Source organism: Calonectris borealis, chromosome 18, assembly GCF_964195595.1.
Source record: "Calonectris borealis chromosome 18, bCalBor7.hap1.2, whole genome shotgun sequence".
Lineage (NCBI taxonomy): Eukaryota > Metazoa > Chordata > Aves > Procellariiformes > Procellariidae > Calonectris > Calonectris borealis.
This window is the reverse complement of record NC_134329.1, coordinates 6,387,170-6,403,231: the sequence shown is the minus strand read 5'-3', so window position 1 is coordinate 6,403,231 and position 16,062 is coordinate 6,387,170. Positions and strand designations below refer to the sequence as shown.

General features: G+C 58.4%; 1 protein-coding gene across 1 annotated transcript in view; it reads left to right on the top strand.

The window, feature by feature from the left end:
* MYO18B (myosin XVIIIB) overlaps positions 1–10,608 on the top strand; it is a 76,183-nt gene extending 65,575 nt beyond the window's left edge. The window contains exons 43-44 of the mRNA XM_075167505.1: positions 449–604; positions 8,248–10,608. Of these exons, the coding sequence (XP_075023606.1) occupies positions 449–604; positions 8,248–9,538 (1,447 nt within the window). The 3' untranslated portion in view covers positions 9,539–10,608. The remainder of the gene's footprint in view (positions 1–448; positions 605–8,247) is intronic.
* The last annotated feature ends 5,454 nt before the right edge of the window (positions 10,609–16,062 follow it).

Sequence of the window (16,062 nt, the reverse complement as noted above, 5' to 3'; positions counted from 1 at the left end):
CTAAGGGATTTAATCTGCTGCAGCTGGAGTGTGGGCTCCCGGCGGGTGGGCAGGGGTAGCTCCGGCCCCGGGGGAGCCCAGGGGTGCGCAGGGCCCGGTGGGGTGCCCAGGGTCACACTGGCTCTGCCGCTGCAGCTCCGGTCCCGGGGCACTGCAGGCAGCAGCGGGGTTTTCCTGCCCACTGTCTACAGGCTACAGGGCACTTACAAAAGCATGAGGGAAATAGTTAACGGCACAAGGACCAGGCTGCCTGGAAAGGTTTGTTTTATCCGACCTGTGCCGGTGCCACAAAACAGCCAGAGCAGAGCCCACCGGCCGTTGCTGGAGCTGTGACGGAGCCCCGGGCTGTGCCCAGCCTCACCCTCACACGTGCTCCAGGACCCCTTCCCGGGGCCGCCGCCCTCTGCCTGCGCTCGTGGAGCTGACGGGGTCTCACCTCTCCCCGCAGGGACGCCTGCTCCAGCGTCAGCTCCACGCTCAGTCTGGAGCCCGCAGAGAGCATCAAGTCCTGGCCGGGGTCGTCCGCGGGCTGGTCTTCCCCGGCGGGTGCCAGCGTGGCCGGGAGCCTCACGGCGCAGTTCGTCGGCAGCCGCAGCACCCCAAGGTAAGGGACCCCCAGCCCGTCCCGGGCACGGCCACCTCCGGCAGTGACAGACGCGCGGCTGCTCCCGCTGCACGAGGCGCCCGCCGCAGCTTTCCTCCAGGGAAACCGCAGGCGCTTGGTGGCAGCTCCAGCATCTTGCAGATGCATGGAGGGTAGAAAAATACCTTGCAGGAGCAAGCCATCACAAAAGTATTTTAAACCCTCCTGTATTTTTATTTAAAAAAAAAAAAAGTGTGAGAGGCAGGAGTAGGCTGCCGAGCATCCCAAACCGCTGTGTATCCTCGGGGGCTCCCACGTGCTCTCTTTGGCTGTTATTTTCCCGTGGGAAAAATAAAGTCACCCTTTACGGGTGACGGGTCCCACGGCGCAGCAAGGAGCACATGCCTGCAGCTGCTGGGGGACAGGGAGGCCCCCGGGCTCATCGGGGGGTGCTGCAGGTGCCGGCCTGGGGACAGCGGGCGCTTCGGCTGTGCTCCTTTCAGGACACGCAGAAAGGAGGTCGGGGGACCCACGGTATTTCAGGTCAAAACATCAAATCAAGGAAGGTAGTCGCTGCCACGCCAGGATCAGTGAAACGCTAGATGAAAGTCGCTACATCAAAAACATGCTTCAAGCAGTATAATATCCCTTGATGTATTCTCTAGAGATAATTTAAAGAGGCGATGCAGCCTATTTGAGGATTTGTATGCCATATGCTCGCCTTTCGCTGCTGAGGAAACAGTATGCATTTATACAGTTCTAATATAAAATATGTTAATTTTTGACGGTAATGCTAATGGGCTGTGAGGGAGTTGGAGAGTGGCCCAAGCACTCGCATGGCCAAACGGCCTCTGCTCGGCTCCCGCTGCCGCCCCAGGGTGCTCGGCGGCAGGGCTGCCTGGGGCTCGGCGGGTGCCCGGGCACCCAGCCTGGATCGAGGCCACCTCGCCCGGGTGCCCGTCGGAGGGACCCTCCAGCCCAGAGACAAACCCACGGTTTTACAGCCGTCCCCAGCACCGCAGGGTCGCAGACAAACCAGTTCTTTGTGTTTCATGTGTGAAGCAATTGCATGGGTTGAGTTTTGAAAAGCCTTGCAAGTCAGGGTCTGGTGGCTGCATCTCAGAAGGGAGGTGGTGGGGACAGGGAAGGGCGTCGGGTCTCCTCGGGGCTTGGGAGAGCCGTGGGTGAGCAGGGATGGAGCTTTGAGTCGTGGGGCCGGAGCGGCTCCAGAGAGCATCATCCGCACGAGGGAAGGTGGTTTCTCTACTTTGCGTGCAAAGATCTGCGAAGTGATCGCTTTGTAACAAACAAAAGCAGGCTTTTTTGCATAATGCGTGATCTGTAGCATTGATTGCCGTGGGACGAGGGGGCAGCCGGCAGTGCCCATGGGTGGAAGGACCGACCAGCTGAATTCACAGTGGCAGGGCTGGCGGTACCCCTGCCTCAGCCCCGGCAGTGCCCCCGCCTGCAGCCCTGGCAGTGCCCCCGCCTGCAGCCCTGGCGGTGCCCCTGCCTGCAGCCCTGGCGGTGCCCCTGCCTGCAGCCCTGGCGGTGCCCCTGCCTGCAGCCCTGGCAGTGCCCCTGCCTGCAGCCCTGGCAATACCCTGCCTGCAGCCCTGGCGGTGCCCCTGCCTGCAGCCCTGGCGGTGCCCCTGCCTGCAGCCCTGGCGGTGCCCCCGCCTGCAGCCCCTGGCTCGGGGCCTCCCTGCCGCACTGCTTTCCCGGGGATGGTGTACCGGGACATGCATCACTATTTTCCCGGCTTTTCCCCCTATTCCCCCCAGAACCGGGGCGGGGGCCAGGCTGGCGCTCGGCACAGCTCGCTGCGGCACCCGCCTGCTCCCTGTTCGTGTGCAGGTCCATAGAGAGCTGCTCCGAGCCGATAGGGTTCGACAGGGTTTGCAGACTGCCGTTTCATTGCAGACATTAGTATTAAGCTCTCTGCTCTGATTTTGGCGAGGTCTGTCCCCGCTGCATTCACCTGCTTTGTACAGTAAAATAACTATTGCCAGAATTAATTTTCTGAAGAGCAAGTCCCCCAGCAGCAGACACCTCGAGCATGCTGGAGCAGTTTGAAGCTGTCCATTGCTCATACAAGGCAATTTAAGGGTGGTCGGGCAGGGCTGGGACCTGCGGGGAGGTGATGGGTGGGAGCCCCGAGAGCAGCCGGCCGAGCTCGCTGGGACCCCGCACCCATCAGAAAAGTAATTCCTCAGTACTGCTTACAGGTGTTTGGTCCAAATAACCCAGCTCTGATCATAAATGAATGGCAGCAAATCAGAAGCTGTGGCTAATATCATATTTCTGAGCTGAAATACACTGGATTTATAATAAAAGGGCAGGTATGTAGGCTTGGGGATTAATAAAAATAACTTACTGGACTGACCGTGGCCGTTGTGAGAGGCAGTTTGTACCTAGACCTGGAAATAGCGTGACAATCCGCCTCCGTGCCGGGGGTCATGAAGAGGTGAAGTGCAAATCTTGGTGTCGTAGCCGTGTTTGGCTTCAGCTAATCTAAGATGGAAATACCAGAGAGCAGGCTATATGAAATGCAAACAAACAGACGACGAGACTGGTAAGGTAATAAAAATGAGATCAGCTAAACGAGCTCTTCCTTATTAAGATTCCTTTGTCTTACACAGGCTCCCAGTAATGAAAAATGAATCTTCCTAGCATTCGCTTCTCAGCACTACATATGGGATATTTCCTGAACAAACAGCTGCCAAAAGCCAGAGGAAAGCATAGAAGGCTGTTATCGTCAGCGTAGGGTACAGGAATGAGAGATTTGATTAACGTTTTCTTTAATTCTCTGCTATTTAAGTGCTTGTACAAAATGTTGGCCAGCAGGGCTAAGCCTCAATAAATACAGCACATTGCAGAGTTGGACCAAACTATTAGTTTTTTGCTTGGGAAGCCAATTCAAAACTTCGGGCATTTATTCTGCCCCTCGCCAGGCAGGGCAGGGTTGCGTTGCGATCGAGGGGCTGATCCTGAGGTGCAGCAGGGAATGGACCTGCAGCACAGGGCCCTGCCTCGCGGTGCCTGCACCCCGCGGCACCGCGGCATCCGCAGCCCCGCATCACCCCGGCATCCTTCCCCCTTCTCCTGCGGTACGGGAAAGCGGGAGCCCGGGTCCCAAGGTGATGGGGATCCGATACGTTTATTTCTAAAAATTTTTGTTTCAAAAGCAAATCATTATATGGGAAACGGGGAGCTCTTCTGTAGATGACGGTGTGACAAGAAAATCCTCTTCTGACAGAAATTAGGCCAGTCTCTTTTCTCTCCCTGAAATGGAGTTGTCTTGGCTTTATTTACGAGCTACCAGGAAAAGCATCCGAGCCACACTGTCATCCCTGGTCATGTGTTGCAATGCATGTGTGGATTTTTATTGTATAAATTATTTCAGCTAGCATAATTGTAATCATGTTAATTGCTATGTAATCTTCACTAATTATTGTTGTATGTCATTTGCTTTGGTGTGAATGGCATATTGCAGAACTCTGTTTGGCTTACAGATGGAAGCACGGGAACAGGCTGCCCAGGGAAGTGGGGGTCCCCATCCCTGCAGGTTTTTAAAAGACGTGTAGACGTGGCTGAGGGACAGGGTTCAGTGGTGGACGTGGCAGTGCTGGGTTAACGGTTGGACTTGAAGATCTTAAAGGTCTTTCCCGAACTAAGTGATTCTATGATTCTATGCCTTCCCAGTTCTGCATCGGGCCCTGCTTTTGCCTTTGGCTGGGGAAAATCATCCTGACGCTGAGGCAAGGAGCGGCGGTTTGCTCGGCGGCTGTAGCTGCTCCTGCGTCACCCACCACCGGGGCTCCCGGGGGTTATTCCAGGCCCTGGGAGGTATTGCCGGCATGTCAGCCCTTAGCCTGGGATTTACGGATGAGCAGAGGATGCTGCAGGATGGGACGGGACCGTCTCGCACTTGTGCCCTGCCTTGCGAGGAGGCTTGAGTACAGCCAAGAGAAGATTAGCCATGATTTTGGGTGGGTTTTTTGGTAGCCATCAGGGTACGGTTAAAGGAACAAATGATGAGGACGGGGTGCTGGTACAGTGGCGTGGGGTGCAGCCGCGGTGGCACAGCTTGACCGGTGACAGGGGACGGCAGTCCAGCCTCCCCGGCTGCGGCAGCCCGGCGGGATGCGGCCGCACCAGCACCGGCCTCTGGGCTTGTTCCGTCAGAAACCTGTTGCACGGGAGAAATGACCTTGTGGTCCTCGGGCTCCTTTTGCAGAAGGTAATTAATTGAAACTGAGGTGTAATTTCAGCGCAGCCCTGGCTGGTGCCGGGGTGGGCGGCAGCTCGGAGCTGCCGTGAGAGGGTCTCCGGAGGGGGGCGAAGCAGGTTTTGGCTTCCTAGGAGGGGAAGCGATAACAGCTTTTGCTGGAAGGACCTGAGTGTTTTAGATGCTGGAAAGCAAGAGGAAGAGCATCAAAAGCGGAGAAATCCCTGCAGTGTTTCCTCACCGCGCAGTGCCTTTTCGCTACTAATGTAAACCCGAGGAATATTTGCATTTTCCTTTAAAACCCAGTCAGGCCCCGCGTGCGCTCGCCAGGCAGCTGATGCTGCTCGGAGTTAACACGCCATGACCCTGGCACCGACCTGCCGGCACCGGCGCCGCACGCGCTGACCACGGGCTGCTGAGCGTGTCCGGAGAGATGCGGCTTCCCTGGGGAAACCAGCCCCTTCCCTGGCGTGTGCGGTTGGGCTTTGCTTGATGAGCGCAGCTACTAGGAACTGTTGGGAGGGATAAGGACGGATGGGGTGGTCTTGGGCTTCAGGTCTTCTGCTGAAAACCAGGGCACGGAGAGCGTGGGCAGGGGATGCTCCATTATGCAGAGGTCCCTGCTGGGGCCCCGGGGGCTGCGGGGCCTCGGCGGCCGGACTCGTACTAGCTGTGGGAGCTGAGGAATAATCCCGTGTTTGCAGCTCGTTCTCTATTTCAGGCTCTAAAGAATTTCATAAAAATAGTAACTGTCCGTTATGCTGAACAATAATATGGACGATAAATAGCAGCATGTAAACCACCCGTGTTCACAGTCCATTAGTGTTTCTTACCTCTCCAGCTCGTTTTTATCTCAGTCTTAAAAAACAAAGAAAAATATTGAAGCTGGCTGTTTAATTTATGAAAGCCGGTCATGCAGCAGTCAGTTTACAATATTATTTGGAAACGTAGAGAGTGATTGGAGCAATTTCCGTACAAATTCTCATGGAAGGATTACACCAGCTATTTAGGTAAGATGCAATTGAGGATCCTAAAAACCAGCATTAGCCAAATGTCTCAAACTATTAATCAGCTGCGAGGCTTCAGCAACGTCGGGTGCAGCGGTGCGGGGCAGCCCTGGAGGTTGCTGCGTTCCAGGGAGATTAAATCTCTGGTTAATTCATTTTGCATTGGATAATCAAATGGTTTGGGCCCGTTTAGTGAGCCGCGGGCACACGGCGTGGCAGTGAGTGTGGGGCCAGGCGGGCATCTCCGTGCCCTGAGCTGTGCCAGTGGGCGCCGGGGACCTGAGGCCGCTCCATTACCCCATCACTTCTGCTTGCGTTTCCCAGCCGTGGAGTTTGTCTTCAACCCGTCTCGGCATGTAAATTATTTCACGGGTCAGCGGAGCCTGGTCCGAACGGGTCCCGCGCGGTGGCTGGATGATCCGCTCTCACCCCGTTCCCATGGCAACCCCAGCATTCCTGGGGCAGGATGCTTCATTACCAGCGATGTAAAACTTGACCACTGCTCCCGCACCTCGATGCCTGCTGGCCTCCCAGAGATGCATTTATATTTAGGTTCTGCTGCATTACTCTACCCTTCGCTCTTTTTTTTCCCTCCTCCTTCCTTTCTCAGACAAATTCCCATCCCGGCAGCCTTCTCATTAAGGCCAATTCCAGGTCCCATTCGGCTGAGCGATGCCGGGGGTATCTGCGAGTGGGGATAATCCGCCGGTGGTGCCAGCAGCTGCCAGCACTGGGCGCAGCCTTTGTCAAAACGCATCGCTCGCAGGCGCCTACGCTCCTCGTCTCACCGGCAAGCGGCTGCGCGTGAGCAGCTATAGATAGTAACTGGCTATCATTGATCTGAAGCGATGTACCGAGGAGAGGTGCGGCGCAGCTCTGCAGAGCGCCTGCTTTGTTTCAGACGTGTCCTGGCGAAGAGGCCCTTTGCCTTTCCCTACAGTGGGACAGGCAGAAAATACAGTTTTTCAGCCCTTCAAGCCAACGTAGGTGCTTGGGGGGGGGCATGTAAAATGTCACATTGGGAGCTTAGTGTCAGCAGTGACACCGAGCCCACCGGTGATTGCAGCCCCCTCCCCACCTCTGCGCATCAGCTGCACAAGGAAGGGGACAGGCTTGGTGCAGAGAAGCCCTTTCTGCAGCCTGCGTGTGCCAGGATCCAGCTGCTTGGGAGGGGCTTCGGCAGCTGAACAGGCACCGCATCAGCATCCCGCGATGCCCAAGGGGATGCTCCCAAGGTCCTGTCCTGGCAGAGCGGGTGCTCAGTGCCATCGAACGCTTTGGGGAGGGACAGGCAGGACTTGGGGGAAGGCAGGACCATCCCCTGCTCCTGCCACGCTGCCACCCCATCCCTGTCCCGCTCAGCAAGCGGCCGGTGCAGGAGTGGGAAGGGTGTCACCACAGCGGTCCCAGAGCAGCTCTTGCAGTCGCGTGGCGAGGAGCAGGGGTTAAATCAGGAAAACCAGCTGGCCGGCAAGGCTCCTCCTGGGCATCGTCTCCCAGCAGGCTGGAACCATATGCCAGTCCCAGCCACAGACCCGCTGTGTGCTGCTCTGCTCTCAGCACAGAGGGGCATGCCTTATTATTATTATTATTATTATTATTATTATTATTATTATTATTATTATTATTATTACCACCCTTTCTGCTGCTCCACATATGCACTCTGCACAAGCTGCAATCCTGGCAGCAAGATCAACATCTGCCTGTGCTGAGCCGCTGCCATCCCCAGTTTGGCACCGTGTTCTGGCTAAACCAACCCTACAGACTGCCCGTCAGCCTGCCGGGTGAGGGCTGCCTGTTCCGGGGATGGCGTCCGGCTGTGACGGTGACCGGTGCGGCTCCTCTTTGGCGAGCGGAGGTGGAACCCGCACGGTTGCTGCCATCCGCATCAGCCCCCGTTTGCAGGGTGAGGTCCCAGCCCCGCGCGTCGCTGCTGTCAGTCGCTCTTCAGTAGCAGCCCCTGGCCAGGCGACGTTTGGCGCTTGCAGCTCACAATTGTTTTCCCTCCCCAGCAGGACCCTGGGTGAATCATGCCCCGCAATAACGTTAAGATGCATTCGGGGTGCTCTGCAAGCTGGTTTCATAAAATTTTAGTGAATAATCTTTGGCTTTGACAAAAATAAATCCTACATATTGCTATAATCTGTCAAGAAGAAAGGACGTTTGGAGGTATGTGTTGGTTTGGCAGAGCTAAAGGCGGCCGTGCCACACACCCTACGCCGTGCATTCAGCCGGGTTGGCTGACTTAGAGTTATTTAAGATAAAATCTTTGGGCATTGCCCAACTGCTCAATGTGGCAGCGGGAGTTTATTCTGAGACTACCCTGCCAATGCCGGCTTTTTGCTGCTCAGCCTTGGCCTTGCTGGATGACGTTACGGTCACTGGAAATCACACAGCTTAAACTAACACCAATATCTGTTGTTTAGGGTGAGCAGAGACACCAAGGAACCAGCAACGAGCCGGCCGGCTTCTTCCCTGAGCACTGCCAGGTCCGTCGATGCTGCGGATCTGGGGAGGATGGCGAGTCCCTTGCTGGGTGCTAGAAGACGGGAATACGGAAAACCTCCGCCAGACGAAGAGGAGCTGGAGAGCCCAAAAAAGCCCACGGATCGGATAGGAGAGACGTCTCCGTTGGTGCTGCGGCGGGGGGGCTCCCCCGCCCCGGACGGGAGGTTCCCCAGCCCGCTGTCTCCGACGGTGCCGAGGAGGAGAGGGCTCTCTCCGGCGGCAGGGCCGGTGCCCAGCTCGTCGGCCGCCCTCTCCGAGTACGTGGAGGAGCTGCGGCGGCAGCAGGGAGCGGAGCGGGAGCAGGGGCGCCCGGCGCTGGGCGACACCTCTCCCCTCCCCATTTACCGCACCACCGGTGCCGCAGCCCTGCGGCGCTGCAGGGCTTTCCCAGTGCCGGAGGATTCCCTGGGGAAGTTTGACGGGAATCAGCTGGGGGAAGGCGAAGGAGCAGGCGCCAGCCTCGTGCGCTCCTGCAGCCTGCGGAGCATGGCCTCGGAGCCGGCCGAGCCGGCACGCTCTCCGGCGCTGAAAAGAGCATTGAAGTTCGGCTCCTACGACTCCCTCCTGCAAACCCTCGATGGCTCCGGCCGCCGGCCGAGCTCTCCGGCTGCGGGGACGGAGATGCTAGGCGTGCTGCGGCCGAGCTCCTGGAGGAGCTGCCTGGAGCCGTCGGTGGAAGATGCGGAGGCGGGAAGGGGCTCTGGGGGGCTCCTGAGCTCGCCGTCCAGCGCCGGGCTGGGCGAGGGGAAGGCGGGCGACCCCTTCAGCTGGAGAATACCCACCCTCAACTACGAGAGGAGAACCAACATCGACTTCGACGACTTCCTCCCGGCCATTCGCAAATCCCGCTCCACCAGCAGCCTGGCCAAGCCCAGGAGGGACAGAAAGGACGGCCACCGGCCCCTCACCGTCCGCTTCCAGGATGAGGCCGTAGCGGGCACCTCGGCGTCCTCCGAGACGAAGGGCACGGCCAAGCGCAGCCAGGCCCCCTGGGAGGACCCTGGGGACCTCTCCGACTCCTCCTCGTCCTCCGGCTCCCTCCTCTCCTCCCAGAGCGCCGACAGCATCAAGCGCCGGCCCCAGCGGGGGGACGGGGAGGGGTGCAGCGGCAAAGCCAGCACCCAGAGCAGCGGGGCAAGCCGGGCAGAGGCAGAAGGGAAGGAAGACGATGTCAACAGCATCATGAGGAAGTATCTGGGAAAAGACTAAGGTAACCGTGCTCAGCCGCTACCCAACACTGGAGCAGCGGTGGCAGGTTTGCGGTGCTGGCCCCGAGCCGCTGCCCCTCCAGCCCACACGGTGCCTGCACCGATGCCGTGGGATGCGTGGGGACAGGGTGCCCCGGGCCAGCGGGTGTCCCCAAGCTCTCCCCCGGCACACCGGAGCAGCCCAGGGCAGGGGAGGCACTGGCCCGGCTTCAGCCCCAATGCCTGGCTGTGCTCCCCGCTCTGCAGCAGCCAGGACGGTGCCAGGGATGCCCCCAGGCACCCCCCTTGCCCTCTCCTTGCCCCCTTCGGAGCTGCAGGGAGGTGGGCAATGGGGATGCTGCCAGTGCCGGGGACAGCCCCAGAGCTGGCCACAACACCAGCTCCAAGTCCACTGGGGTCCCCCAGCTCCCTGGACTCCCAAAGACCGTGTCCCCCAGCTCCTACCACAGACACGTCCTCCGGAGCCCCGCTGAGCGCTCATCCCGGTGCCCGTGCTTATTCGGTTAATTTGCGATTTGCTTTGGCTGGACGCTGGAGGTTTTTAAACATACCATGGTTTCTTTATGCTCCTGCCCTGGTTCCGTCACCGCAGCTTTGCTCAGGGCCAGCCGCGGGGACGAGGGACTTTCCTGTTCTCCTGCAGTTGTTTGACTCAGGAGTTGGTGCTGTAATTAAAACCCAGCGGCTGCCATAGATGCCTGATAACATGCCACGCTGGCCGGGGGAAGGCCACGCTGTAAAGAGCTGGAGGAACACCAAACCCCCTCCTTTTTAACCCAGAAGGTGCAGCCCAGATGTCTCATCCCATGTAGCACTGCTCAAAAATCAGCCGAACGGCCAAAGGATGCTTTTGGGTCTCGGTGTGATACCCAGCAACAGCGGAGCTCTGAAGCTTTTACAGTTCCGTAGATATTTGAAGACAGATCCGTCGTGCTTTCATGGCTCCTGCCTGTTTGGGACATCTGGGCACATCCCACTGGCGTGCAGGCAGCACTGCGGTGCGTGTGGCAATGGGAGGCTGTATTTGGATGTCTGCTTGGTTTTTACACAATAAAATATTTGCTTCTTTGACACGAGCTGCTGCTTGTCTTTCGTTCCCCGCAGCGAGAGCAGGTCCGTGGAAGCAGCGCGGTGCAGAGCCGAGCGCTCCCCCCGCCAGCCCCCACGGCTGGGGGCTTCTCACCCCGACCCTGCCAGCCTGCCCATTGCTCTGCACTCACAAAAAGCTCTTTTTTCAGCCTCAACCCTCTTCCCTAGGAGAGATCCAAACTTACTCATTTTTCAGAGGTTTGTGGCAAAATTATACAGGTACATGAACAAATCTTGCCTTTCCATCAGTGATTTCTAAGTTATTTGCTCGACTGACATTTGCACCAATTTGCACAACCTCGTCGGACCCTCCGGGGCAGCCGCAGCGCAGCGGCGGCTTGAAAAGGCAAATTGGGTGGTTTTCAGCATTTTATTTTGCCTTTTGGATTCTTCACATTCATTTCTAATTTAAACCAAACCCTTGCAGCAAGAGGCATTTTCCTTGTCGCAGATGAATGCAAAACCTCCGGACGTGGGTTCACATCAGCAGTTTGCTCGGCTGCCCGTAGGCTGTCAGCAGTTCCCAGCAATTCCTCGCCCCCAGCCAGCTCCGCGCTGCCGGCAGCCTGGCAGGAGGCAGCTCCGCACAAGGTGACGTTCCCTGCGCTTCCAGGTCTCTTTTGCTAGACGCGACTCATGCAAGAAGGCAGCAAATGAAGAAGTTCTCTCTAATTATTTTAAAATTGGCCTTACTAATGATTCTGTTATTTCTGGAAGCAAAAATCAATGCATTTTGTAGTTCTTCATGTCTCAGCACCACCACCCCGGCCCACGCCCGGCCGTGCACCGCAGCCAGGTACGTGTGTTTGGTGGGTGGTCGGGTCCTGCCCCTTCCCGGCTGGCAAAGCTGCCGTTCGGCGCCCTGGGCTGCCAGCCCTGCCCGCAGCAGCGCGGTGCCGGGCCGGTGCTGGTGCAGTAACACGGCGCTCGAGGGCCGGGCTGGGTGGGTGGCCCCGGGCTGTGCATCGCCACGGGGCTGGGACACCCCAGGCTTGCTCTTTGCAGCGAGTCTTGCTCCCCAGATGGATTTCATGCCCCTTTGGGCAGGGACTGGCATCTCCTGGGGTCGGGTTCAGACTCAACAGCACGAAAAACACCCCACAGCAAGCCCCAGCGTGGCCCGGCCGCGGGGACTGCGCTTCACCCAAACCTCCCCCGCCTCCCCTGCGCAGTCCGAGGCGGGGTCGTTGCACTGCAGGGAGGGTTTGTTGCAATGTTCACCGGACACGTGCTCCGCCTGGGGAAGCGAGGGGCCAGCTTCCGCCAGCAGCGCTCGCAGGGTCCCTGCAGAGCTGGCTGTCAGCGGCGGTTCTGTGAGCACCTTCAGTTCTCTCGGAGCTCAGGGCAACCCCAGTAAGAAAGCACGTGTACGGGTTTTTTAAATCTTCTTTTTCCCTTGAAACGGGCAAACTGCAGTGTGCTGTGCCGTCATTGCAGTCCCTGCAATTTCACAAATTAAGTGAAAGGCATTTTCTCCCCAGTTCTCTCTGTATAGACTATGCAACTCAAAGAAAAAAAATAGTTTACAAAAATCCTGTACTTCCTTCTGTGCTTCAGATGAAAAAAGAAAAAAATCACAGATTGTGCCATTTGGAAGAGAGATCTTCATGGTCTGCCCTTCCAACTTGTCTGGAATTTTTCAATAATATATTTGAACAAACTGTTCAGGGAAATACCTTACAAAGCAGCACCAGCCGAGCTGGCAGCACCAGATGCTCGCAGGTGGGAGCGAAGGCCGGGGACCCCCAGCCAAGGCCGCGGTGGATGTGGGGTGACCAGGGCAGGGGCTGCAGCGGGGGGACGTGGCACACGGGGGCCAGCACACAGGGTGGGGGAGAGCAGCCACGGAGCTGCTCACTGCGAGGAACTTCTATATGTGTGTGCCGTAGGACTCATTGAGTTAATTGTCCAAACGAGCTGGGCAAGCCGATATAATCTGATTAAACTTCAGCGCGGCGGCAGCACTGATGTGGTGGGAACGCCGGGATCCCGCGGCCCTGGGCAGGCAGCTCCCACGGCACAGGCGGCAGGGGAGGCAGAGCGGGTCCGTGCCGTGGGAGGGACGGGAAACGTGGGGTGCAGGGCTGTAGGACAGCGAGCAGGACGCGGATCGGGGGGTGAAGGCAGACGGACGAGCAGGAAGAGCATCGCAGCTCGGTCGCCTCGCTGCTCCTTCCCTGCAGCACGGCGCTGGGGGGCCGTGCCAGCGCCCGCGAGGGTGTGGGGTCTGCAGGTAAGGGGGCCCCGGCTCGCCCAGCGCGGAGCCGGCCGGTGGCACCGGCGGGGAGGGAGGGACACCCTGAAGGGCACCCAGCACCCATGCCAGGAGTCCAGCCCTGCTTAGCATCGTCACCACCTTCGGCCTCTGAAGTCTGCCCTACAAACACGGGCTGGATGAGGTGTCGGTTTGCGGTTCATTTTTAATCTAATCTCAAAACGCTACATAAATTGCTCATTATGTGGTGGCTGTAGCAAAATGATTCCTTTGACACTGAGCCTTTGACTTGGAATTACTACAGCAGTGGGTTTGCTGAACATTAAGCTGTTACTATTTAAACTTGGAAAAGAAAAGCAGATTTGTGTGTAGTACACCGACTTCTTTTTTTTTCCCTTTTGCTTTGCAGGACACAGAGGAAATTGCTCTGTCACTTGAAATGGCTTTGCACATCCTTTAACAACAAACCGGGGAAAAATGATGCTTGGAGTGGAGCTTTTCAGGCTGAGTCCAGAGAATTGTTTGCCCTTGAAGCAGCCGGAGCAGGAGGAGAGCGATGCTCATGGGCAGCAAGAACAAGCCATTCGTCAGTGCTGGCCGGCAATAAATACTGCGCGTGTACAGCGTGGGGTGTGAAAATGCCTGTTCCCTGCCCACTCCCGAATGCACAGGAGACAAGTAACCGATGGCCAGGTCAGTCAAGTTTAGGACTACGGCAGTTTATAGCCTGGAGTAGGAGGACAAGATTTATTCTCTTTGCCCCTGTATTTTAGCCACATTTACCCGCTTTCAGCACAAGAGCTTTGCCGTTTGCTGCTGTGAGGGATGGCACCCGCAGGGAGGAAAGCGCGGCTTTGGGAAGGGTGCTGTGCCTGTGGGGTGAGTTTTGCTGCCAAGATGCAAACGTTGCCAGCCCAGCTCGGGGCTGCCGCGTGCTCTGTGCCTTGCAGAGGGCATCCCCCGGGGACGTCCGTGTCGCCCTCGGAGAAGGGAGGGCGTTGCCAGCCCGGAGCCCTGCGGACGGTGGGCGTCCTTCGCCCGAGTGCGCCTCAGGGCCTGGATCAGGCCGGTGCGGTGAGGGCAACCCCCCAGCACCCCTGCGCCCGCGGCAGCCGGCTGCCTCCGTCCCTCTCCACGGAAGGCAGACACCGCGAAGGGCAAGCGTCTCCACTCAGACAGAGAAGCACCAAGCAACCGAGGCTGCCAAGTTTCTAATTAGCATAATTAAAGCATGCTCTTTTCTTCCCATGGATGTGCCTTCGGAGAGCCTTCATCAGAGAAACGATCTCTGTAAAGAGCTCCTTCGTTTGCAAGATGCTCATCATTCAGGATTGAGAGTGTCCAAAGCCGTCCTGCGCTGACTGCAGCGTTCACGGAGCCTGGGCCCGGCTGTTCTGCTGGCAGACGCTTCCTTTGGCGCGTCACATCCGTCTCCGACGGAGAATGGAACGCCGGAGCGGGTGAGCCGGGCGGGCGCCTGTGCTGCCCGCTGCACGCCACCAGGCCAGGCAACGCACGGTCCCTGCTGCGGGCAGTACTGGGGCTCCCCATCACCCCCCCTGCACCGCGATGCCTTTGTAGGAGGTGCAGGGGGTGTCGGGGAGGTGCTCTGGGGTCCCCTCCAATGCTCGCAGGGAAGTCAGGGAGCTCCATTCATTATACTTCCAAGTTTATCAGCTGGGTACGTAAGCCTCTTTTCAAACAAATAAGCTGTTTCTCCTGGTGCCTGCATCTGGAAACAGCCCGCTTTGACTCCTAACTGCTCAGTGGGATGGCAAGCACAGGGCGGTGCACGTCCTCACCGCGTCCTTCCCGGGGATGGGACCTGGCAGAGCAGCCGGGGCTTCTCCTGCGGGCTGGTGGCTCGGGCAGCCGGGAGGGGAGCGAGGAGCCTCCCCTCTGCCCGCGCAGGCAGGGCCGGGCAGCGTCCGGCTCCCGCCCCGCGTGTGACAGGATTCAATTTCACGCCTATTGGATGCAGGGAGTTAAAACCCGATTGCTGCCACGCACGGAGCCTCTCTGCCGCTTAAATGTGTCCCTTCCAAAAGGGAGATATAATTGAAATTATTCTTCCTGCAGGCGGTTCAACAGGCGTGGAAGCCTCCTCTTGCTCTCCCCAACGTTTGCCATTGTGGCTGCTCTGACAGCAGCCAAGCCTACCGCCACGACAGCGATTTACTGGTGACCTTCAGACGGGCTTGGGCTGGGGAATTCACTCTGCAGAGGTGAGACAAGTCTTTGTCGGCACAGCAGAGCTGGATGGGAAACGAAAATAGCCTGGACTTGCCAAAGCGGTGCAGCCTTGGCCAACCTCCCTCCTCCCTGCGCGGATGGAGAGCAGGGACGGTGCCCCCGGGCTGTGCGGGACCCCCTAAGGGTGACCCCCCAGCCCCAGGTCCCTGCCAGGATCGGGACCGGCAATGCCACCCCCTACCCCTGCCTGGAGTGACCTCCCAGCACCCAGCGCCCACGCCGGCGTGGGGACCGGCGGGGAGGAAGGCTGCCCACACGCCCGCTCTGCTCGGCAGCGATCCTTGCCAGGACGACGGCAGGATTTGTGCTCCCTGCCCGGCTCCCCGCTGCTGCCTTTCTCCCCAGCTCAGGGGATCTGAGCAAGGGCATCTGTCAGACCTGGGGGTTTGTTTTATCAGGCTGAATTTTATCCCTCTTGAAGTCCCGCTAGGTTTCCTACAACAGCGCGAGCCAGCCCGCACCCTCCTGCCGCGCCGGTGACAGTTGCGTGCCGTGCTCCGGTGAGGCTCCCGGCAATCCCGGCGGAGCCGAGAGCACCCCGGCTAATCCGGTGAATATTTCACTACACCTTGCACGCACATGCCATCGCTTCACGCTTGCTGAGGGGGGGGCGATTCCCTGGAGTTGCACAAGGAACCGGAGGAAGAGCCGGTGTCTTTGGGCTGGGGCTCTGCTGGGCTCGGCTTAGGCTGGCACTCCCCCCACAGCCCCTCCACCGGCGCAGCTCCGCCGGAGCTCCTGGGTTTAAAGCTGAGAGCTGAATAGCAAATTAGCAGAGGCCGTGATAGGACTGCAGAGTACAGATTAAGAGCCAAAGGTGCATTTCAGCGACCCCCCCCCTCCGTGGGCTCTGCCCGGGAGGCTCCGGTGCAGGGGCAGGGCTGTCCCCGCTCTGGACACTCGTGTTTCTCCATGTGGTTCCTGGTCTCTGTCTCAACTTGAAAGGTCCAGAATGGGTATTATATGCA